General features: G+C 52.2%; 1 protein-coding gene across 1 annotated transcript; it reads right to left on the bottom strand.

Annotated features, from left to right (window-relative positions):
* Nucleotides 1–15,613: 15,613 nt before the first annotated feature.
* On the bottom strand, nt 15,614–20,606 carry AQP3 (aquaporin 3 (Gill blood group)). Its single transcript, XM_004581045.3, has 6 exons — nt 20,429–20,606; nt 17,672–17,798; nt 17,197–17,334; nt 16,730–16,848; nt 16,309–16,526; nt 15,614–16,212 (listed from the first exon to the last, which is right to left on the bottom strand). Exons 1-6 carry the CDS (start codon nt 20,534–20,536, stop codon nt 16,041–16,043), a joined length of 882 nt encoding a protein of 293 aa, XP_004581102.1. The 5' UTR covers nt 20,537–20,606; the 3' UTR covers nt 15,614–16,040.
* Between the last annotated feature and the right edge of the window lie 1,170 nt (nt 20,607–21,776).

The raw sequence follows: 21,776 nt of genomic DNA, 5'->3' as shown, positions 1-21,776 counted from the left end.
GAATCAGAAGCAAGCAAAGACAGATTCAGGCATTCCAATAAGAGCTGTGGGCATCCCAAATAACATCCTTTTTTTTTCTTTTTTTTTAAGATTTATTTTTTATTTTTATTACAAAGTCAGATATACAGAGAGGAAGATCTTCTGTCCGATGATTCACTCCCCAAGTGAGCACAACGGTCGGTGCGCGCCGATCCAAAGCCAGGAACCAGGAACCTCTTCCGAGTCTCCCACATGGTTGCAGGTCCCAAAGCTTTGGTCCATCCTCGACTGCTTTCCCAGGCCACAAGCAGGGAGCTGGGTGGGAAGTGGGGCTGCCAGGATTAGAACCGGCGCCCATATGGGATCCCGGGGCATTCAAGGTGAGGACTTCAGCCGCTAGGCCACGGTGCCGGGCCCACAAATAGCATCCTAACCATGGTACTAATAATGGCTATCCCTACAACTTTTTATGGTCAGGTTCCTTCTCTTTGCTATTGGCATCTAGCTTCCCCGGTGATCTGCAGTAACCCTCTGTTGGAACCTCATTGTTGTTTCTTTGCCCACACTGTGCCCCCTGCCATGGCCCTCTCTTATTCAAATCTAATGCTGTTAGGACCCTAGGGGGAAAAAAAACTGGAGGGGTTGGTCTGTGACAGTGTGGGTGGAGCTGTTCACCAGCTCAATGCTCCACTTCCCATCCAGATCCCTGCTAATATGCTTAGACAGATAGCAGAGGATGGACCAAGTGCTTGAGAGACCCAGATGGTGCAACACTATGGTTATTTGGGGAGGAACCTATGAATGGAAGATCTCTCTTGTACTCTCTGTCTTTCCATCTTTCTGTAATTCTGCCTTTCAAATAAATCTTGCGAGAACTGGATGATATTAGTGCTAGAAAGGACATTAAGGTACAAGTCATCTCACAATGGTGCTGACGGGAAAAATGAAACAACAAATGGTGATGGGTTTTGCTATGGCTTCTTGGCCTACTGTGTTCACGTGTTCACCTGCTCTCAGACCACGGTGAAATCTGGCCTCCAGTTCACTCCCACATCTCCCATGTTTGACAATGGATGTGCCCATAGCAGCCACTGAGCAAAGTGGTGACAAGCTTTGATTTCCCAGAACCTCCCCAGCCAGGATTCCCCATGAGCTTTACCTACTGGCTTCCCAGACTCATCTGGTACCCTAACTCCAGGTGCTCCAATTGCCTCCCTTCTGCCTCAAGCATCCCACAGGCTAGTTTTTGTTCATCCTTCGTATCCCCACCTAGAGGCCTCCTGGTCCTGAAAAGGGTCCCAGACTCAATTTCTTGCTATCATTGTGAAAATCTGAATCACTTTTGGACAAGTGGCCCTGCAGTTTCATTTCATACTGGGCCCCCAAAAGTCAGTGGCCAAGCCTGCGTGAGAGTTTTATTTTGGTTAAAAAGCATCCCAGTTCCCAATTTCCTTTGATTGTGTTGGTAACCTCTTCCACTAACTACTTCTCCAGAAGCAGGAACCATGTGCTAGGCTCCATTTCCCTTTTCTTAAAGGTCCTAAGTTTCCATTTAGAAATTCGTTTTGTTCCGCGAGAACTGATAACTCTCTTGGGGGCTAGAGGTGGGGCCCGTGGCTTCACTCTAATCCACAATGCTCAGGCATGATGACAATCAGTGGGGACCTAACGACCTGCTGGGACAGTGGTGACCAAATTGCTCCCTCTCTCCCCTCCTGGATCTTAGCAAGGAGCCTTGGGGCCTGAGAACTTGATCCATTTGTAGGATGAGGAGGCAGCATGGAAGGGAGGCAAACAGGACAGATGAAGGTGATGGATTAAGCCTCACCGAAAATTTTCACATACATTCCTCAATTATGTGATCCCATGACCATACTCTTTAAAGATTTAGTTAGTTAGCTAGTTAGTTAAAGATTTAATGTTTTTATTGGAAAGTCAGATACACAGAGAGGAAGATCTCCCATCCTTTGATTCATTCTAAAAAGTGGCAGCAATGGCCAGAGCTAAGCCAATCTGAAGCCGGGAGCCAGGAGTTTCCCACATGGGTACAGGGTCCCAAGGCTTTGGGCTGTCCTCTATTGCTTTCCCAGGCCACAGCAGGGAGCTGGATGGAAAGTCGGGCCACTGGAACATGAACCAGCACCCATGTGGTGAGGACTTTAGCCACTAGGCTACCGTATCAGGCCCTATTTATTTTTTATTTGAAAGACAGCTTTTACAGAGAGATAAGGAGAGGTAGAAACAAGATCTTCCATCCACTGGTTCACTCCCCAAATTACCACAATGGCCACAGTTAAGCTGATCCTAAGTCAGAAGCCAGAAGCTTCTTCCAGATCTCCCATGTGGGTACAAGTGGCTCAAGGACTTGGCCCATCCTCTACCGCTTTCCCAAGTCACAAACAGGGAGCTGGAATGGAAGTGGCCATGGTGCAATGGCTCAATGGCTCCATCCTCACCTTGCATGTGCCAGGATCCCGTATGGGCACCAGTTCATGTCCTGGCTGTTCTACTTCCCATCCAGCTCCCTGTTTGTGTCCTAGGAAAGCAGTCGAGGACAGCCCAAAGCCTAGGGACCCTGCATCCATGTGGGAAACTCGGAGGAAGCTTCTGGTTCCTGACTTCAGGTGGGCTCTCTGCACCTCCTTCTCTGTAAATATGCCTTTCTAAACATAAATAAATTTTTAAAAAGGAGTAGATCAGCCAGAATATGAATCATTGTTCATATGGGTAGCTGCACAGGGTATAGGATTATTCTATTGAGTGCCACCAGCCTATCCTGTAAACATTTTTTGGCCCAAACCATGTTCCATCATTGCTCTTTGGTTTGCATCCAGATGCTTCCTGTCTGATATTGTTTTTACATATCTTGCTCATTATCACATTCCAGGTACCTACCAGCCTGGTACAGAAAGGATGCTACACCCCAGCTGTAGGACACAGCCTAGGTTTCCTTGTACCTAAGCAAATGTTACGTTGCTGGGAGAAAATAGCTGGCAGGCCTTCTGGGCCTGGTTAATGTCAACTATTTGTTTACTATTCCAGTGTACCAGTGTGCCAGCATAGTTGCCTGTTCTATTTTTCTTTTTCTTTTTTTTTTTAAAGATTTATTTATTTTTTTATTACAAAGTCAGATATACTTCCGTCCAATGATTCACTCCCCAAGTGAGCGCAACAGGCCGGTGCTGTGCCAATCCGAAGCCAGGAGCCAGGAACTTCTTCCAGGTCTCCCACATGGGTGCAGGGTCCCAATGCATTGGGCCGTCCTTGACTGCTTTCCCAGCCATAAGCAGGGAGCTGGATAGGAAGTGGAGCTGCCGGGATTAGAACTGGCGCCCATATGGGATCCCGGCGCATTAAGGCGAGGATTTTAGCCGCTAGGCCACGCCACTGGGCCCCTGCCTGTTCTATTTTACTTTCTTTCCTTTTCTTCTTTTTTTTCTGGGATATCTTGGGGGATGGCCTGACGCAATGGGTCAGTTGGCTAATCTTCCCCCTGCAGGTGTTGGAATCCCATAAGGGTTGTCCCAGCTGCTCCACTTCCCATCCAGCTGTTTATGGCCTAGGAAAGCAGTAAAAGATAGCCCAAAACCTTGGGACCCTGAAAACACATGGGAGACCTAAAAGAAGCTCCTGGCTCTCAACCTCAGATGGGTTCAACTCTGGCCATTGTGGTTATTTGGGGAGTGAATCAGTAGATGGAAGATCTTTCTCTATCTCTCTGCAAATATGCCTTTCCAGTAAAATTAAATAAAACTTTACCAAAAAGAAGAAAAAAAAGCTCTTGGGAGAAGGGGGCAGAGTGCCTGCCATGTCACCATGGCACCATGGGCACACAGTAGTTGGGGCCACCCTACTGCCATCGCTGCTGACATTCGCGCATGGGGAGAATAGGGATGTGTGTGCCACCAGTGGTGATGGGGATTTAAGACGGGTCAGAATGTGGGTCACTGAGGACTTGTTTGACATATGTAAAATGATTCCGGGGGCTTCCACAGACCGAGCCAATGCACCCAAGAATAATCAAGGGAGATGGAGTGGGTCAAAAGAGGAAATCCAAAGGGTCAGGCCGAAACACCCACCCACACACAAAGGAGCCTGGGCTTGAAGTGGACTGGATGGGGTAAGGCTGGGTTGCAGTATCTGTGACATTCACAACAGCCTGTGTTTGGTGGCAAGTCTGATAGGGGTTCTTTGCAGTCACCCCAACTAGGTTGCAGTACCTGCCAGTGCATGTCAGGGCTAAGGAAGGGCCATGCCAGGCTGGGCTTTGGCATCCACCAGTACAAATAAGAGCTGGATCTTGGGGGTGAATCGGGTCAGGCTGCAGCACCTTCTGGCACACATGGGGACCAAATATGGATGCAGATCTGGTAGGGGTCCTTGGTAGCCACCTCAGCCAGGCCAGAGTACCTGCCAGTACACACCAAGCTATGTCTGGAGAATGGGCCGGCCAAGCTGAGCTGGGCTGGGTTGGATTGGGCTGGGCTATAGTGCCCACTGGCACATGCAAGAGCTGGATCTAGGAACCAATTCAGTAGGGGCTCTTATAAATGAGCCTGATGGGGCCCGGTGTGATAGTGTAGTGGTTAAGGTCCTCGCCTTGCATGTGCCGGGATCCCATATGGCCACCGGTTCTAGTCTGGGCAGCCCTGCTTCCCATCCAGCTTCCTGCTTGTGGCCTGGGAAGGCAGTGGAGGATGGCCCAAAGCCTTGGGACCCTGCACCATGGGGGAGACCCGGAGGAGGCTCTTGGCTCCTGGCTTCAGATCGGCTCAGCTCTGGCCGTTGCGGTCACTTGGGGAGTGAATCATCAGATGGAACATCTTCCTCTCTGTCTCTCCTCTGTATATCTCCCTTTCCAATAAAAATAAATAAATCTTTAAAAAAAATAAATGAGCCTGATGAACCCACTCCACCTCAGAGAATATCCCCAACCTCAGGGAATATCGCATGGACATCTGATCTGGCCTCAGAACTCATGCTGTGGGACTGGGCTGCCCTTGATGCTGACTCTGTGTAGGGAAATACAACATTCTAGGATGCACACAACAGACAGGACAGCTAAACTGTCTGATTCAACAGAGAACCTTGAGTGCCTTAACGAAAGCTGGAAACGAAAGCAGGTTGTACAACACTACAGGCCAAATTCTCCACCAAGCATCTAAGGCTATGGACATACTAAAACAGGCATAGCCAGAAATGGTAGGGGAGATGTTATCTCACCTGGCACAACACCATCTCAGAACAATCAAGATTACACAAGTAACATCCTCAGGAATCCTCACCGTCAGGGTCCTTGGGACAAAATCAGGGGACCATCCCTGTCCCCTGACACTGATGTGGTGTGGCAGCAAGGAGCAGCAAATTCTCTCCCTACCTGCAGAGTCACAGGAGGGAGGGAGAGGTCTTTTCACTCATTCATCTACCCCTCCCCCATTTCTTCCCATCCCAGACACCTGCATGGGTCTGCAATCCCCTCATCAAGGTAACAAACATTTAAAAATAAATAAACATTTTTAAAAAGTGCTGAATAGTAACAAACCTAAAAAAAAAATACTCAAGATGTAGTTTATGAAATAAGCAAATACATGAATTAAGTCCATGGCCTCCGGCAGAAAAGCCTAAGGTCCTGTTTTACACCAAAGACCCTTTCAGGGGGCCCGGCGGCGTGGCCTAGCGGCATAAAGTCCTCGCCTCGTACACGCTGGGATCCCATTTGGGCGCCGGTTCTAATCCCGGCAACCCCACTTCCCATCCAGCTCCCGCTTGTAGCCTGGGAAAGGAGTCGAGGATGGCCCAAAGCCTTGGGACCCTGCACCCGCATGGGAGACTCAGAAGAGCTCCTGGCTCCTGGCTTCGGATCGGTGCAGCACCGACCGTTGAGCTTACTTGGGGAGTGAATCATCGGATGGAAGATCTTCCTCTCTGTCTCTCCTCCTCTCTGTATATCTGACTTTGTGATAAAAATAAAAAATAAATCTTAAAAAAAAAAAAAAAAAGACCCTTTCAGGAGCCATTCTGCTGGATGCTCTCTTTGTTTCTGCAGACTTCAGGGGGTCCAACTTGTTTCTCCTGGCTAGGGCCCAAGTCTTAAGCATAGTCCCTGTCTGTGCCTCCCAGACACTGAACTTCTGCCCCTTGGGCTGGGACAGCCCTATGCACAATCATAGTGAGAGCGGGTTTGCAGAGCCTTCTTCGCTCACATGGTCCTGGGCTCAGAAGGCATAGCCTGAGATAGGGATCCAGGGCTAGGATCATCCATGCAAGTTGCTTGTGCTGGCAACTCAGTTTGCCACCCTTCAGAATGGTAGGAGGATGCCAACTGGCTGACATTACTGGGTGAGGTGACACTGACCGCCAGCTGCCTGGTCACCCACACTTGTGTGCAATAGATAGGCAGCTAGGAGACAGGAGACTGAGTCATTTCTGCTGCTCACTTATTCTGCAAGTCTTTGCTAACAGCTACTATATACCCCACACAGGCATCAGGACTCTGTTGGAGTTTTCAAATCTGCTTCCTGATCTGTCGCTCTGAAATCTGGCTTGTGGCCTCAAGATCTGAACACTTCCAACCTCCTCCTTTTTAGCTCTATCTGTGCTCTTACTCCATCATCCCACACACTTGTTAGAAAAAGTGATTTATGGGCCCAGTGCAATAGCCTAGTGGCTAAAGTCCTTGCCTTGAACGTGCCAGGATCCCATGTGGGCACTGGCTTTTGACCCTGCAGCCTGGCTTCCCATCCAGTTTCCTGCTTGTGGCCTGGGAAAGCAGTAGAGGATACCCCAAAGCTTTGGGACCCTGCAACCACATGGGAGGCCTGGAAGAAGCTCCGCATTCCTGGCTTCAAATCAGCTCAGCTCCAACTACTATGCCCACTTGGGGAGTGAATCAGTGGATGGAAGATCTTCTTCTCTGTCTCTCCTCCTCTCTATATATCTGACTTTCCAATAAAAATTAAAAATAAATATTAAAAAATAAATATTTTTATTATTATTAATTTTGCATGATGTGAACACCCTCTCCCATCAATATTTGTATTATGGTGCTATATATTTGGGAATGATCCTTTAATATTGGGAAGAGGTTTTAAAAATACTGTGATTGAACCAGGCTTCTTCCTTTGATTTTTTCCATTTTAAATAAAGCCACAGTCATTTATATAAAAGAAGAGCATCTGTCCCTAGGAAACTATTTTGAGGACAGAGGTCAAAGTAAATTGCATAAGGTATTTACATCATTTCTGTATGTATTTAATATATAGGTCAGTATCTGTGTAACTTTAATCTTTCATTTTTTGATAACTTGTGATCATTGACAAAGTGTTTGAAACTTTCTAATGAAGTGTACATATGATGGCATGAAAAATTCCTTCAGGGAAATTTATGTTCCTTTCATTTTCATCAAATTGCAAATTTTCAGCATGGATGTGAAAAGCATTAAAATTATAACTTTGTGTACAAGATGAAAATAATTCACTAAATTTGCCCTTCTTTACACAAAATAGAATGTTAAAGTTAAAAATAAATAAAAATAAAAGAGTGAGCTCTTCTATTTATTGTTTCACTCCCCATATGGCTACAAACACCAGGACTAGGTCAGACCAAAGCCACGACTCCACAACTCCATCTCGACTTCCTACATGGGTGGCAGGGGTTCAAGTATTTGGACAATCCTTCCAGGTACTTTAGCAGGGATTACCACACACACACACACACACACACACACACATGTAGCTGGTCAGAGTCAGTACACAGATGGCCCGGGTCCCTAGAAGTGGCAGTGTGGATATATTTTGGAGTATGAGTGCAGCTAAATGTGTATGTGCCAATGAGTATGTGTGTCAGATCAGGTGTGGGGGTAATAACATGCATACTCAACACAGTAAGTAATAACGTTACCAAAAAGGATATGATTTTTTTTAGATTTTTTTTTAGCCTATGAAATTGTACCATAAGATTAAAGTAGAAGGGAAAAATAAATTACAAAAAAAAGATTTATTTATTTTTATTAGAAAGTCAGATTTACAGAGAGAAGGAGAGACAGTGAGAAGGATGTTCCAACCACTGGTTCACTCTCCAAGTGGTCACAATGGCCAAAGCTGAGTTGCTCTGAAGCCTGGAGCCAGGAGCCTTTTGTGGGTTTCCAACATGGGTACAAGATCCCAAGGTTTTGGACCATTCTCAACTGCTTTCCCAAGCTACAAACAGGGAGCTGGATGGAAGTGTAGCAGCCAGAACATGAACTGGTGCCCATATGGGATCCTGGCACATGCAAGATGAGGACTTAAGCCATTAAGCTATTGCTTTGGGCCCAAAAAGGGTATATGAATTTAACACTGTGGAAATAGGTGTGTGCATAGGCTTGTGAATGTGGAAGTGCATGACCACATGGATGTCCAAATACGTTCACATTTCTGAGGGTTTCATGACTGAGTGGATGTTGGGTGTGAGTGTACAGTGCATGCATGCAGGTGTGTGGAGTGTTGAATGGGTGACCATTCTAGGGGTGTCTGGGGGTGAGTGGGGTACAAGTATGCCTGTGTGTATGGGGCCAGCATGATGGCTCAACTGGTTAACTGCTGCCTTCAAGCACTGGCAACCCATATGGGCACTGATTCGTGTCCTAGTTGCTCCACTTCCTTTCCAGCTCCCTGCTTGTGGCCTGGGAAAGCAGAGGAGAATGACTTAAGTCCTTGAGAATCTTTACCCAAGTGAGAGACCGACCCAGAAGCTCCTAGCTTCGGATCAGCTCAGCTCTGGTCATTGTAGACATTTGGGGAGTTAACCAGCAGATGGAAGATCTTTCTCTCTGTCTCTCCTTCACTCTGTAAATCTGACTTTCCAATACAAACAAATAAATCTTTTAGGAAAAAAAAAATTTTTTTCTCCATCAGCAAGCAGCTCACTGAAGCTGGGGCCCACCCATCACCTTCTTTTCCACTCAGCTTAGGCCACCTCCTCACCTTCCCTCAGCCAGTTCCAGTCCCACCCTGACAGTGACCTAGCAGAGAGTAAAGGATGAGGGTAGCAAGTGCTCCAAGCAGGGAGCAGGAGCAGGAGGGGATCTCCATGGAGATGAGCACTGGACCTTGTCCAGATGACTATCTGTGCTCCCACAGTCCTCTCCTTCCTCCTCTGGCCTCCTTAGCTGTGAGTGCAGAAAGGAAAGCTGGCCTGAGCCCATCAAGCCTTCTCCTAGGCACGTCCCAAAAGCTACTGAGCCTGGAGCATGCAAGAATTTGTCCTTGGGTGCCTTCCTGGGATCCAAGAAGGGGGTTGAGGCAATTGGATGTGGTTTAGGCTTTATCCCTACAGACAAAGCACGTGATGTCCAGCCCCTCTTTGACACCACGTCAGACCTCATTCCGACCAAACCCTAAAGGGAGAGGACCTATGCAAGTTCATTTTCAGCCCACTCCCCACACCATCTCACTGTCAGCCTCCCCTGTGTTTTGGCCACGTGGTTCAGGGAGAGGAGAGGGCACAAACACTCCCTCTGCTCCCACAGCTGCTGCCTCTACCAGCTGCTGGTGAGAGCTGGGAGAGGTCCCCAGGGTCCCAGGGACTGGGCTGGCTTCTGTCCCATCCTTGAGAAGCTAGGCCAGGATGCAGTCAGAGCTTGGCAGGAGTTTACTGAGTAAACAAGGGTTGGCGGGGGACCCTGCGCCTCCTGGGGACAGATTTCCTTTCCACCAGCCTCCAAACCCTTACTTCCTCACCTCCACCACAACCCCACAAGCTGATGAGGTATCCAACTCTCCCTCTCCTGGGAGTCTGAGTTTTCTATAGAAAGGCTTGGAGTGGGACAGGAGCTCTGGCTATCTCCCCCAACCCAGGCTGATTCCACTAGAGAGCGAGAGACAGACACTAGATCGTCTAGCTCACGAGGGTCCCACAGCAGTGCCTGGAGCTGGAAGAGACGTCTCGGGGGCCTTTTGTTTCACTCCCAAGCCTAGCTTCTCTTTGCTTCAGTATCCAGGGAGTGCCCAAGGAGGCGTCATCCCCATGATCAATCGCCTCCGCCTCTATGACCCTGACTCCCACATCTGGCCTGGTGTTGACTCATGTAATCCTCACCTCATTTAACCTCCTGAGGTAGACAGAGTTGCTGTCCCCATTTCATAGATGAAATGCTGAAGGTACGATGATAAGGCGAAACGGGTCAGGGAGCCAGTGGTCACCAGAGGCTATAATGTGTACATCTTAGGAAAGCGCTCTTTCCACTGGGGGCCATAGTGTCAAGGGGACAGATTAAGCGCTGACCTGGGGACTGACAGCAGACACATCTTACCCCTCAGGGAAAAAACCTAGAGGAGAAGCAATGTTCCCTGAGTACCAGCAAGCGCCCTGGAAAAGGTTTGAATACTCTACTCTCCACTTCCTCCATGACGCCTCCCACTTGCCAAGCCCAGCTGGGAGCTAGCAGGCAAGAGATCCTGAGTGCAACAGCCCATGAAAATAAGCCTCCTAGAGTGGACACAGGGCAACTTGGCGATTGAAACAGAGGCAAGTGGAGACTCCCAATTACCCCCAGGTCCCAGGGCTGGGAAGTGCCAGGTTACAATGCAGGAGTCTGGACAAATGCACAAAGGACTGTCTTGACGAGGGGCTGGGATGGCTGGCTTCCTGTCTGGGATCCCAGTTGGGATTCAAAGAGGAGGTGGCCCTTCCTGACACCCTGCACAACCAAGGTGACCTAGCCATTAAGAGGACCTCTTATGGGAATGGTGCTATGGCTCAATAGACTAGCCCTCCACCACGTGGCACTAGGACCCCATATGGGCTCCACTGCCCTTCCAGCTCTCTGCTTATGGCCTAGGAAAGCAACAGAGGTTGGCCCAAGTCCCTGGGCTCCTGCATCCATGTAGAAAACCCAGAAGACATGCTTGGTTCCAGATCGGCTCAGGTTTAACCAGTGTGGCCATTTAGGGAGCGAACCAGCAAATAGAAGACCATCTCTTCTTGCCTCTGTAAATCTGCCTTTCCAATAAGAATAAGTCTTTTAAGAGGACTCATGGTTCCCATAACCTCCTTCTCATTAATCTCAGAGAAGCCAAGGACCCCAGCCTCAGCTCTGAGCCCTGAGCAAGTGAAGCCAGTTCCACTCCATCTCCTTGAGGGTCCCAGAAATCAGTCTCAAGCTCAGGATCCCCTTGGTCCAAACTCAGGGGTTCTCCCTACCAGGCATACAGGTCCCTCCTCCTAGTAGAAAGATGAGGCCCTCCTCCCACCACACCCCTGCTCTGGCTAGCCCTGCACAGCCCACCCTTCCTGACCCTGGGGTCTTATTGCTGGGTGGAGTAATCCATCTTCTCCCCTTCCCACCCCACCCGTCTCTACCCCACCTAGTTTCCCCAAGCCCAGGGATGCCCCACCCAGCTTTTCAGAGAAAAAAAAAAAAAGTCACAGAGGAAGAGCAAGGAGGGAGCTCCTTACCAGGAATTAAAGGAGGAGACTTGCCCCAGGGTGAGACCAGCGGGACTGAGCTGGCAGTCCCTGGCAGGTACCTGCAGATTCGGCTGAGGACCTGATCCAAGGTCACACAGGGGCTGCACAGCACCCAGGCTGTTTACTATCAGGAACCCGGAGACCCAGACATAAAGAACCAGGAAGCGGGGGACAGAGAGAACAAGAGGGGCTCAGACATTATAAAGGTACAATCAGACGTGTGGAAGGGCAGGCCCACCCGGAACACAGAAAAGCATGCTTACGTAGGCTAACACACACACATGTTACATGCACACACACACTCATGCACAGGCCAACTCGGAGCCAAGGTCATGTGTCAGGGAGGCTGACTGCAGTCGAAGCAAATCAGAGTGCAACGGCGACATGGGCAGTGGAGCAAGAGGAAGATCACTGTGGGTCGAAGGCAAGGACCGTGCTGCTTCCCTGTGCACAGGCTTGGAATGAGGGAAAAAGAGGCTCCCCACAGCAAAAGAGACATTCTCTTACTAGAATTTGCTGTCAGCCTGGCCGTGGAAAGCACATGGGGGAGGTTCCCTTCTGGGCGTGGGGTGTCTCCTGGGCCCCAGCCTAAGACCCAGGGCTCCAGGTCCCAGCCACACCTCTCCCCATCTCCAGAAGTTTAATGCTCTAGCTAGCAAGTTCCCAAAGCTCCCTGTTCTTCTATACCTTGTACATCATCCCCTCTCTTCCTATAACCCTCCCCTGCCCAGGAAATTCAGCAGTTGAGAGGATGCCAAATTCAAAGACCTTAAAAATATCCAACCTCAGCCTCCCTCCTTCTCTTGGATTCCCGCCCCTGCCTCCAGAGGTAACACTGAAGGGGAGGTTCCCATCTAGGCCCCACCCCCACCCCCACATATCATTGCCCTGGAGTGAAAACCTGGCTTGGAGATGGAGGGTGTGAGTACAGCCCCTGCACCCTGGGGGGCTCCAGTGCAGTACTAATGTGGTCTTTCCCATGGTGCATCTCTGGCTGCTCACCATGCAGGCAAGGAAACCGAGCCTCAGCGAAGGACATACTTGTCACTCAGCTAGCCCAGGAGCCGCCCCCTGCCCTGCAGAGGGATGCATCCTGTTACCTCCTGGGCCACCAGGTCAGGGGCAGCAGCTGGCTTTGAGAAAAGCGGATAGCATGGAGCATGCTGGGAAGCATGGCATGGCGTTGAGCAGGGTGGGGGGAACACCCCAAGAGGGACCACGCAGCTGGAAAGAAATTCAGCAGTCAACTGGCTTCCCCTTCCTCCTGCTGTGGCCCCCAGGGAGGGGCCGCTCCCTCTGGCACAGGTCCCTCCAGCATTCCAGACACGCCTCTGGGGAGCCTGGGGACACCAAAGGGGCAGAGACAACTGAAGTGGAATTGCCTTCTCCCGCCCCCACCCCTCCAGGCACAGTGCTGGCTGTGTGACCTTGCACAAGCCACGCACCCTCTCTGAACTATGGTCTTCTCATCTATAAACGGGAAGGGGGAGAACCAGAGTTGGCTCAGTCTCTAAAATGGGCCATCCTCCTGCCAGGCCTAGTGTTCCTCTGGCTCTAAGGAGTTAACCCTGCAGGAAAATTTGGTGGGGAAGGCACACCCCACACACAACTCTGAATGCAACCCAGGGAAGATGCTAGAAGGAAGGAGAAAATGCAAAGGGGCTCTCAGGGCTTAGGTTTGCTCAGGACCTTTCTTCTCTGGGCAATCAGGGTGCCAGAGCCAGTCAGTTCAGCCCCTTCCTAACTGGGCACAAGAGTGCCTCAGATTAACGAACTGAAACAGAAGAGATAGGGATGAAGACCATGGTGGTTTCTGGGCTCAGAGAGCTGGCTGTACAAGATGGTAGAGTGGGAGACAGCAGGGACGTCTTCCTGGAGGAGGAAGCACTAGAGATCGTGATTTAAATGAGTAGAAAGATTTGCTTGGGATTTTACAGAGAGGGTCCAAAGGCAGGAGAGTACAGGTATACACAGGTAGCTTAGGTGGAGCCTTGAAGACGTAAGGACAGGAGGCAAGTCCTGGAGGGGCTCAGGCAACAGGGAGGGTGTTGGATGTCAAAGGGAGGGGCAGGGAGAGGCAGGGAAAGAACATGTCATTCAGCAAGTATTTCCAGAAGGTCCCTCTGGTTGCTGTGTGGCCGACTCTGGTAGGCCCAGAGCCAGGGGCTGCGTGAGGGCATTGTGGACAATGGGTGGAGATGGTTCCCATCTGGTTGGTTTGCCTTTTGGACAGCTGTTCTCACCTTTGGACAGCTTGGCCTTGGAAGAAAGTTCTTCCTTGTGTAAGGCTCAATCTGGCTTCCAGGCGGTGTGTGTGGGTGCAGGGACTTGAGGGAACAAACCAGGCTGTTCGCTGCACTGGGGATGTCCGGAGGATAGAAGGCTGGGAAAAGTGGGGAGTACTGGGTTCAGGATGAGGCTCGGTACAGAGGCTGCTTGACTTCATGCGTGTGACTGACCCCCGCCCAGCTGGGTGGGCATCTGGGTTATCTATGGCTAGACACCCTGAAACTTCATACCTGACCTTGAACAAAAGAAGGAGGCTGTTGCAACAGGCTAATTCTCCACCTGCATCGCTGGCAATCCATGTGGGCACTGGTTCAATTCCCAGCTACTCTACTTCCTACTTGTGACCTAAGAAGGCAGTGGAGGATGGTCAAAGCCTTGGGACCTTATCTATGAGTGAGAGACCTGGAAGAAACTTCTGTGTCTTGGCTTTGGATCAGCTCAGTTCTGGCTGTTGTGCCCATCTGAAGAGTGAACTGGTGGATAGGAGACCTCTGTCTACCCCTCTCTTTATGTAACTCTTGACTTTCAAGTAGAAAACTTACTAAAAAAAAATCTGGGTTCTAGAGGCTAAAGTCCTTGCCTTGCATGCGCCAAAATACTATATGGCACCAGTTCTTTTGTTTTGTTTTAAGATTTATTTATTTTTATTGCAAAGTCAGACACACAGAGAGGAGGAGAGGTAGAGAGGAAGATCTTCTGTCTGTCGATTCACTCCCCAAGCGAGCACAACGGCCAGTGCTGTGCCGATCTGAAGCCAGGAGCCAGGAACTTCCTCCAGGTCTGCCACACAGGTGCAGGATCCCAAAGCATTGGGCCATCCTCCTCTGCTTTCCCAGGCCACAAACAGGGAGCTGGATGGGAAGCAGGGCTGCCGGGATTAGAACCGGCACCGATATGGGATCCTGGCATGTTCAAGGTGAGGACTTTAGCTACTACGCCATGCCACCGGGCCCTGGGCACCAGTTCTAATCCTGGCGGTCCGCTTCCATTCCAGCTCCCTGCTTGTGGCCTGGGAAAGCAGTGGAGGACAGTCCAAAGTCTTGGGACCCTGCATCTACATGGGAGACCTGGAGGAGGCTCCTGACTCCTGGCTTCAGATAGGTGCATCTCTGGCCGTTGCGGCTGCTTGGGCAGTGATTCATGGAAGATCTTTCTTTCTGTCTCTCCTCTTCTCTGTATATCTGACTTTTCAATAAAGTTAAAATAAGGGCCTGGCGTGGTGGCCTAGCAGTTAAAGTCCTCGCCTTGAACGCGCCAGGATCCCATATCGGTGCCATTCAAATCCCGGCAGCTCCGCTTCCCATCCAGCTCCCTGCTTATGGCCTGGGAAAGCAGAGGAGGACGGCCCAAAGACTTGGGACCCTGCATCCGTGTGGGAGACCCGGGAAGAGGCTCCTGGCTCCTGGCTTCGGACGGGCTTAGCTCCAGTCGTTGAGGACACTTGGGGAGTGAATCAAGAAACTAAGATCTTTCTGTCTCTCCTCCTCTCTACAAATCTGACTTTCCAAGAAAAATAAGTAAATTTTTTATAAAAATAAAGTGAAAAAAGTAAAACAAGCAGATAATTGTACAATGGGCAGTTTCAAACATTCTTTTTATTGAGTTTTATATATATATATGTATAAAAGGCCAAAGAGTACATTCTTGAATGGAGGATTAAAGGGGTGAAGGTAAGGATCTCCCAACCCCCACCCCTCAAACTGTAACATCTGCTCTATATATATATTTTTAAAAAAAAGCAAACATGAAAATGATGACCTGGACTTGACCCTTGTGCCTGCATTAGGACAAAAACACCGCTCCTTCCTAGGTACAGCCACAATTCTGAGCTTCCCCAAGGTTTACAGAAGCTCCCACTTGAGCATACACACACACACATTCACACACATATACCCACCCCTCTGCACACCGCCCCAAGGGGCTCCTGAGACACCTGTTCCCAGGCTCCCCGTTTCCTAAGACCCTGTCTTTCTCTGGGCGCCCCCTCAACAGTGCAAAGCTTTTCCCACTCCGTCCCTTGTCCTGAATACCTGGGAAACCACACACACACACACATACACACACACACACATACACACACGCGCGCACCCCTGCTGTTTGTTCTCTCCTCCATGAAACAAGGATGTATTGTCCCTCCTCCCCATCCCACCACAGCTGCGGTCCTTTCTGGGCAGGGTGCCAGGGATACCCTAAAGGGACAGTTCAACAGGGTGAAAGGAGAGGGGGGGCTTGGTGGTCCGGGCAGGCTCAGGGAGGTGGCTCCCAGGGAGTGGCCCCTGCACAGTCCGTGGATGCTCCAGGGAGGGGCTGGGGGTGCTGTGCTCTCAGATCTGCTCCTTGTGCTTCACGTGGGCCAGCTTCACATTCTCCGCCTCGGTGGACGGGGGTGGCGGCTGCTCCAGGTGGCAGCCGATCATGAGCTGGTACACGAAGACGCCCGCGATGGAGCCCAGCAGGGGCGAGACGATGGGCACCCACCACCAGTGCCGGCCGGTCCTAGGGGGCACAGACACACACGGGGCTGGTGGTGAGGGGTGGGCAAGGCGAGAGGCAGACTGGGTCAGTGAGGGGGCCAGAAGGAGCTACACTTACGTGAAGACCTCCGAGCCCCAACCTGCAATGGCTGTGAAAAGACGGGGGCCAAAGTCCCGAGCAGGGTTGACAGCATAGCCAGAGTTGAAGCCCATGGACGTGCCGATGACCAGGACCACCAGGCCTACAGTGAAGGCCTCCAGGCCACGGGGCACTGGGTTGTTGTAGGGGTCCACGATGGCCAATACGCACACAATGAGGGAAGCTGTGCCTATAAACTGGGAAAAAAGCAAGCAGGGTTGGGGCAGTTCCCTCTTCCCCTCCCCTCCCTCACCATCCTCACCAGCTCACTGGAACCCTGCCACCTCTCATGCATGTGTGCATGCAAGAGAATCGCTGGCAAGCCACCACCAAGGTCTGACACTGCAGGGTAGCTCAAGTTCCTGCTTCCTGTGCGGCACACTCACAGCCCAGCCCATACCTGGTCGAAGAAGCCATTGACCATGTCCAAGTGTCCAGAGGGGTAGGTAGCAAAGATGCCTGCTGTGCCGTTGGGGCCAGATACGACAAATTCGTTGTTGGCAAAGCTCAGGATTGCATCTGGTGACAGATTAAACCAGAGCAGATGAGGGCAGAAGCCTGAGCCCAGCCTCATCTCTCTGGCTGGGCCTTCTGAACCTTCCCAGGGGTCACAGGTTGAATGTAATTGCCATCATGCCCTCTGGAAGCAGAAGGGTGAGGTGGCACAAGGTGGAGGGTTGAGGCCTACTGTTGCCCAACTTGTTTCTCTCCCCTGTGCCCCCTACCTTGGCCTGTGTGTAAATGCGTGAGTCACGGGGCCCAGGAGCCCAGACAGGCCCCAGTTATCTGTCATGGTAAAGCCTGGTGCCAGTAGGTCCCAACAGCAGAAGGCGGACTGTGGGGGAGGGCAGGGTGAAAAATACTTACCATAATATAGCCCAAAAACGATGCCAGCACCCAGGAAGGCTCCAAGCGTCTGTGCCAGGGTATAGATGGGCAGTTTGATCCAGGGCTCACGTGCCAGGAAGCACATGGCAAAGGTCACGGCAGGGTTCAGGTGGGCCCCTGGGCAGAGAGGGGAGATGGGGTCTGTAAGCCTCAGCCTGCCCCAGGGTGGAGTGGAGGCCAGTTCCTCCCATCACCATCAGTTGCTAGCAAGAAGGAGAGAAGGATTTCCTGTGCACAAAATGGCAATGGGACTATGTCCCAGGCCAAGTGTGATCATCTCTGACTCCAAGTGTCTAATTCTGCTTCCACCCATTCCTCTTCCAAAGGCCCCAGGCTGAGGCCACAGCTATGACCTGCTGAGCTGCAACTGGCTGTATCCCCCAGGTGGGATCCCTGGAGTGAATGGCATCCCAAGACAAGGGCCAAAGTGGAGGGGAGGTGGAAAAGACCTTACCAGAGACCTGACCAGCAACCAGGATACCCAGTGTGACAGCAAAGCCGAAGGCCAGGTTGATGGTGAGGAAGCCACCGTGGGTGCCCCTGCTGAGCACAACCTGGGCGACAGAGCCACAGCCGAACATCTGTGTCCAGAAACAAAACAAGACAGGGAAGCTGAGACCCAGCAAGTCTGGCTCCAAAAGGAAGGAAGCCAGCACCCTCCTGCTTCATCATCCTGGGCTCTTGCACCTGGCTCACTCCTGTGGCTGACTGCATCCCGCAGAGGAAGGAGCCAGGCCCTCCCCCAGGACCCCTACTCTAGTAACCCGACCCCAATACAACAAGGGCCTGTGGAAGTATGTGGAAGCCTGCTGTGTGACCAGGAATCTTAGGGGATGGCTACAGCACACTTTCACTGGCTTCTCTTAAAGGCCATCAGGAGGAGGGTATCTCTCCCCCAGTACTTCAATCTGTTCCTCCTGCCCCTGGGGAGGAAAAATTCTTACAACCTGCCCCACAGGAGCTCAAGTGACAGGGTTGGGGTGGGGAGGGTGCAGTAAACCTGAGGAGGCCAGGTGAGGTCCTCACTACATCCTCTCTCTCAGAACCCTCCCCCGTGCTCAACCTGCTTGCACCTCTGCCCTCCACCCCACTTTGGACCTCCTCTTGCCAGCCACCCCAACCTCTGTGCCCTAGGTGATGCAGGCTCCCCACTCACACAGGAATCCCAGTCCCAGATGCTCTGTGGAAGTGGGGAGATGGTGAGAGGGCTTAACGGAGGCTCAAGGCTGTAGCATTCTATAAGCACAGACCATTCTGTCTGACTCCCTGGCCGAAACATGGAACTACTTTGCAGGGTACCCACTGTAAAGAGCTGTCACCCTGAGCTACCAGCATCTCTCAGGCTGCTCCAGCTCTTACCCCGTCTCCTCTCCCATCTTCCTATCACTAAAGGACTGTCCCTGCCAATGGGACAGTGCCAACGTCACTGGGCTGTCAAGCATTTTCATTATCATCTCTCAGAAAGACTAAGAGATAGTGGGCAATGCTGGCAGCAGTCAGGTAGGGCAAAGGTGGGCAGGCAGGTGAGAGCAAAGATCAGAGATTGGCAGTGTGTGTGTGCAGGTGGGGCATGGTGAGGGGCAGGCATAAGGGTCTGGACACCCTGCCTCCTTAGGCAGGCCCTGGCTCAGTTCCTTGCCTGCCTGAGGCCCAGGCCTGGCTGGGTCCCAGGAGACCTTGGAGGGAGGAGCTGTTAGAGCCAGTTCCACCACCTTGGGGCTAATCTTCCTCTTCCTCCCAGTTCCACCTCTACCCTCCCTCCCCCCACCTGTTTTGTTGGCCAGCCTCCCCACCACCACCACCACCACCACACAAAGGGGCTTCTGTCACCCCAAAGCCAACCCTGATTTCACCTCTGCAGGCTCTAGGTTCCCCTGACCCCAACCCTCACCTTGCCCCTTCAGGAGTCCCAGGCCTGGCACCCCCTTCCCCAGTTTAGCAGCCCTCAGGGCTGTATTTTTCACTGACACCTGATGCCTGGGATCTACCTGCACCTGACCACCTTTCCCACAAACATGTAGCACCTTCCTATTGTGGTCTGGGCTAAACCGGGGACTCAGCCTAAATGGCCGACTGCTCCTTTGGTGAAACTGGTGGACAACCTTCCTTGCCCTGGCTCCCTGAAACAGCTGGCTGCATTCATGCATCAGATAGGGATGGCGGGGGCTCCCCCCATTCCCTTGCTGGCACAGATGATGGACAGGGGAGGGGGTTGGACTTGGCAAGGCCACTAGGCTTCAGAGAGGCTGTGGGTGCACGCCTTACCTGGTCCCCCCATCTCTTCCCAGACCATCCTACAGTGAGTACGGGCTTCCCTCCAATCTTATTTGCTCCCCAGAACACAGTGTTTGGTGGGCCTGTACCCTCTAAGGGCTGAGCCAGGGGCGGGGTGGGGGAGCAGAGCCTAATACCCCACGCCCTGCCCTGAGCAACGGAACCCAGAAGGAAGCAGGTAAAGCACTTATGCAGCTAGAAACCAAAACTGTAACTGAGACAGCAAGAGTTGGGTGTTCTCCACAGCCTGGAGAAGCCACCAAGCCACCCAGGAACAGTTGGAGGGAACGAAGCCATAACCCAGGCTCCTGGAAGGGAGAAGGAAGGGCTGGGAGGTGATCCAGGGTTGGGTAAGGAGGGGGTCCAAGGCACTGGGGGCAACTTCCACGGGCCCTAGTCCTTGGCCTTGGAGGCTCTCCCAAGGCTTCCTGCCCTCCGAATCTCCCCTCCCTGGTGTTGGTGGCCCATGCAGCCTGATCCCTCTGCCCCCACCAGCAGCCAACTGTCCAACTTTTGGACTTTCTCGGGCTAAATTATGAATTAGGGCCCAGACACCCAGGACCCAATAACACACTAAATTTCATTTGCCTCTGTTCCGTCGGCTGCCTCACAGGGCTGGGGTTCTGGGAAGGTGCTGGTCCCTGCCTGTAGGAGTGACCCCTGGCCCCAGCCTACGGGAGGGTACTGGCTCAGAATTGTCACAGGGATTACCAGCTGTCATGCTGGCCAGGTGGTGCTGTCACAGCTGAAGTTCCAACTGCAGAGAAGGAGTGGGAGGGAAAGCCAGGGATCAACCCCACCTGCCCGCCCACCTCCCAGTCAAATCTAGACCAGAGGTCTGGAAAATCGCGGCACCTTGGGTGAACAGACAAGATCGGGGCGGGGTCGGGGTGTTACCGCGCTGGAGCTGACAGGCTCCCCGGCTCCCTCCACTCACCACGAGGATGAGGGTCCCCAGGCATTCCGCCAGCGCCTGGCGCAGCAGCCGATAACGGATGTGCAGCATCTCCCCGCAGCGGGACACCAGCTCCTTCTGTCTACCCATGGTGGGGGCAGGCGGCAGCAGCAGCAGTGGAAAGAGTCTGCGGAGGGCGAAGCGAGTGGTGGCCTCGAGCGCCGGCGGTGGCGCCCTTTAAAAAGCCACGAAGCCGCCCCGCCCGCGCGCCCGCGGGCCGTCCGGCTGCTCAGCCCCGCCCCCGCTGCTGGCCGAGGAGGAGGCGGTCACCTCACCACCTAGCCTGGGGGAGCTGATCGCGAGAGGGCAGAGGGCGCGAGCAGCTATAAGGATGGGGTGGTCTTCAGAGGGCGCTTAGGAGCCTGATGTCTGTGGAGCTGCTTTGGGGCACCACTGGAGGGATCATGACTGGGGAGATAGGAGCTGCCAGGGAAGGAGAGTTGGGGTGGACAGGGCAGCAAAGAAAGCTGGCTCTGGGCTCTTTGGGATGGCCAGCTGCGCCCAGAAGGAGGCCATGGGCCCCAGCTGGACGCAGGTGTTGGCTTCCAGCCAGAGTTCAAGGGCCTCTTGTGCAGTGAGCACATGTTGAATGTTGCACATCCTAGCCAGCTCTGTCCACAGCTGGGTCCCACACGCGCGTGTGTCCTGAGTGACTGATCACTCGTGCCCAGGGCTCCTGGTGGCTGGGTACATGCCTGTTGAACACGGATGGGCCCGTCTAGCCCACCACATGTACCTGCGAGCCTGGGCCTCACATGGCCCCAAAGGCTGAGATACATTTGTCCTGGCATGCATGCTCTTCGCCAACTTCTTGCCAGCAGGGAATATTCCAGCTGCTGCTTGGAGCCCTCTGCTCTTCCCCCTTTGGCTAATCCATTGCCCAGAAAGAGTCTGTCCCTTTAAAACATGAAGCTGGTTGAACTGTGGGAGCCTCATCTCAAGGAGGTCAAGGGGCAAGCCTTGCACACTGTGCTGTGTGTAATAAGGAACCTCAGGGCAGGGGGTGCGGGGGCAATGGGGGTACTGCTGCTGCACTGTGGCATAGCAAGTTAAGCCTCTGCCATCCCAAATGGGCACCAGTTCAACTCCTGACTGCTTCACTTCCAATTCAGCTCCCTGCTTATAGGCTGGGGAAGGCAGTACAAGATGACCTTAAGTCCTTTATCCCCTTCCACTGTGTGGGAAACCAGAAGCTCCTAACTCCTGGCTTTGGATTGGCTCAGTTCCAGCCTTTACAGCCATTTGGGGAGTTAGCCAGTGGATGGAAGATCTCTCTGTGTCTCTCCTCTTTGTAAAATCTACCTTTCAAATAAAAATAAATAATTCTTGA

This window comes from Ochotona princeps, chromosome 14, assembly GCF_030435755.1.
Source record: "Ochotona princeps isolate mOchPri1 chromosome 14, mOchPri1.hap1, whole genome shotgun sequence".
NCBI lineage: Eukaryota > Metazoa > Chordata > Mammalia > Lagomorpha > Ochotonidae > Ochotona > Ochotona princeps.
Note: the sequence above shows the minus strand (reverse complement) of the source record. Positions and strands in the feature narration are given on the sequence as shown.

Coding starts and splice junctions, on each gene's coding strand:
- AQP3 (XM_004581045.3), bottom strand. CDS start 20,536: ATGGGTAGACAGAAGGAGCTGGTGTCCCGCTGCGGGGAGATGCTGCAC. Junction 17,799..20,428: donor TGGGGACCCTCATCCTCGTG/GTGAGTGGAGGG, acceptor TTCTGGACACAG/ATGTTCGGCTGTGGCTCTGT. Junction 17,335..17,671: donor GGTTGCTGGTCAGGTCTCTG/GTAAGGTCTTTT, acceptor CTCTCTGCCCAG/GGGCCCACCTGAACCCTGCC.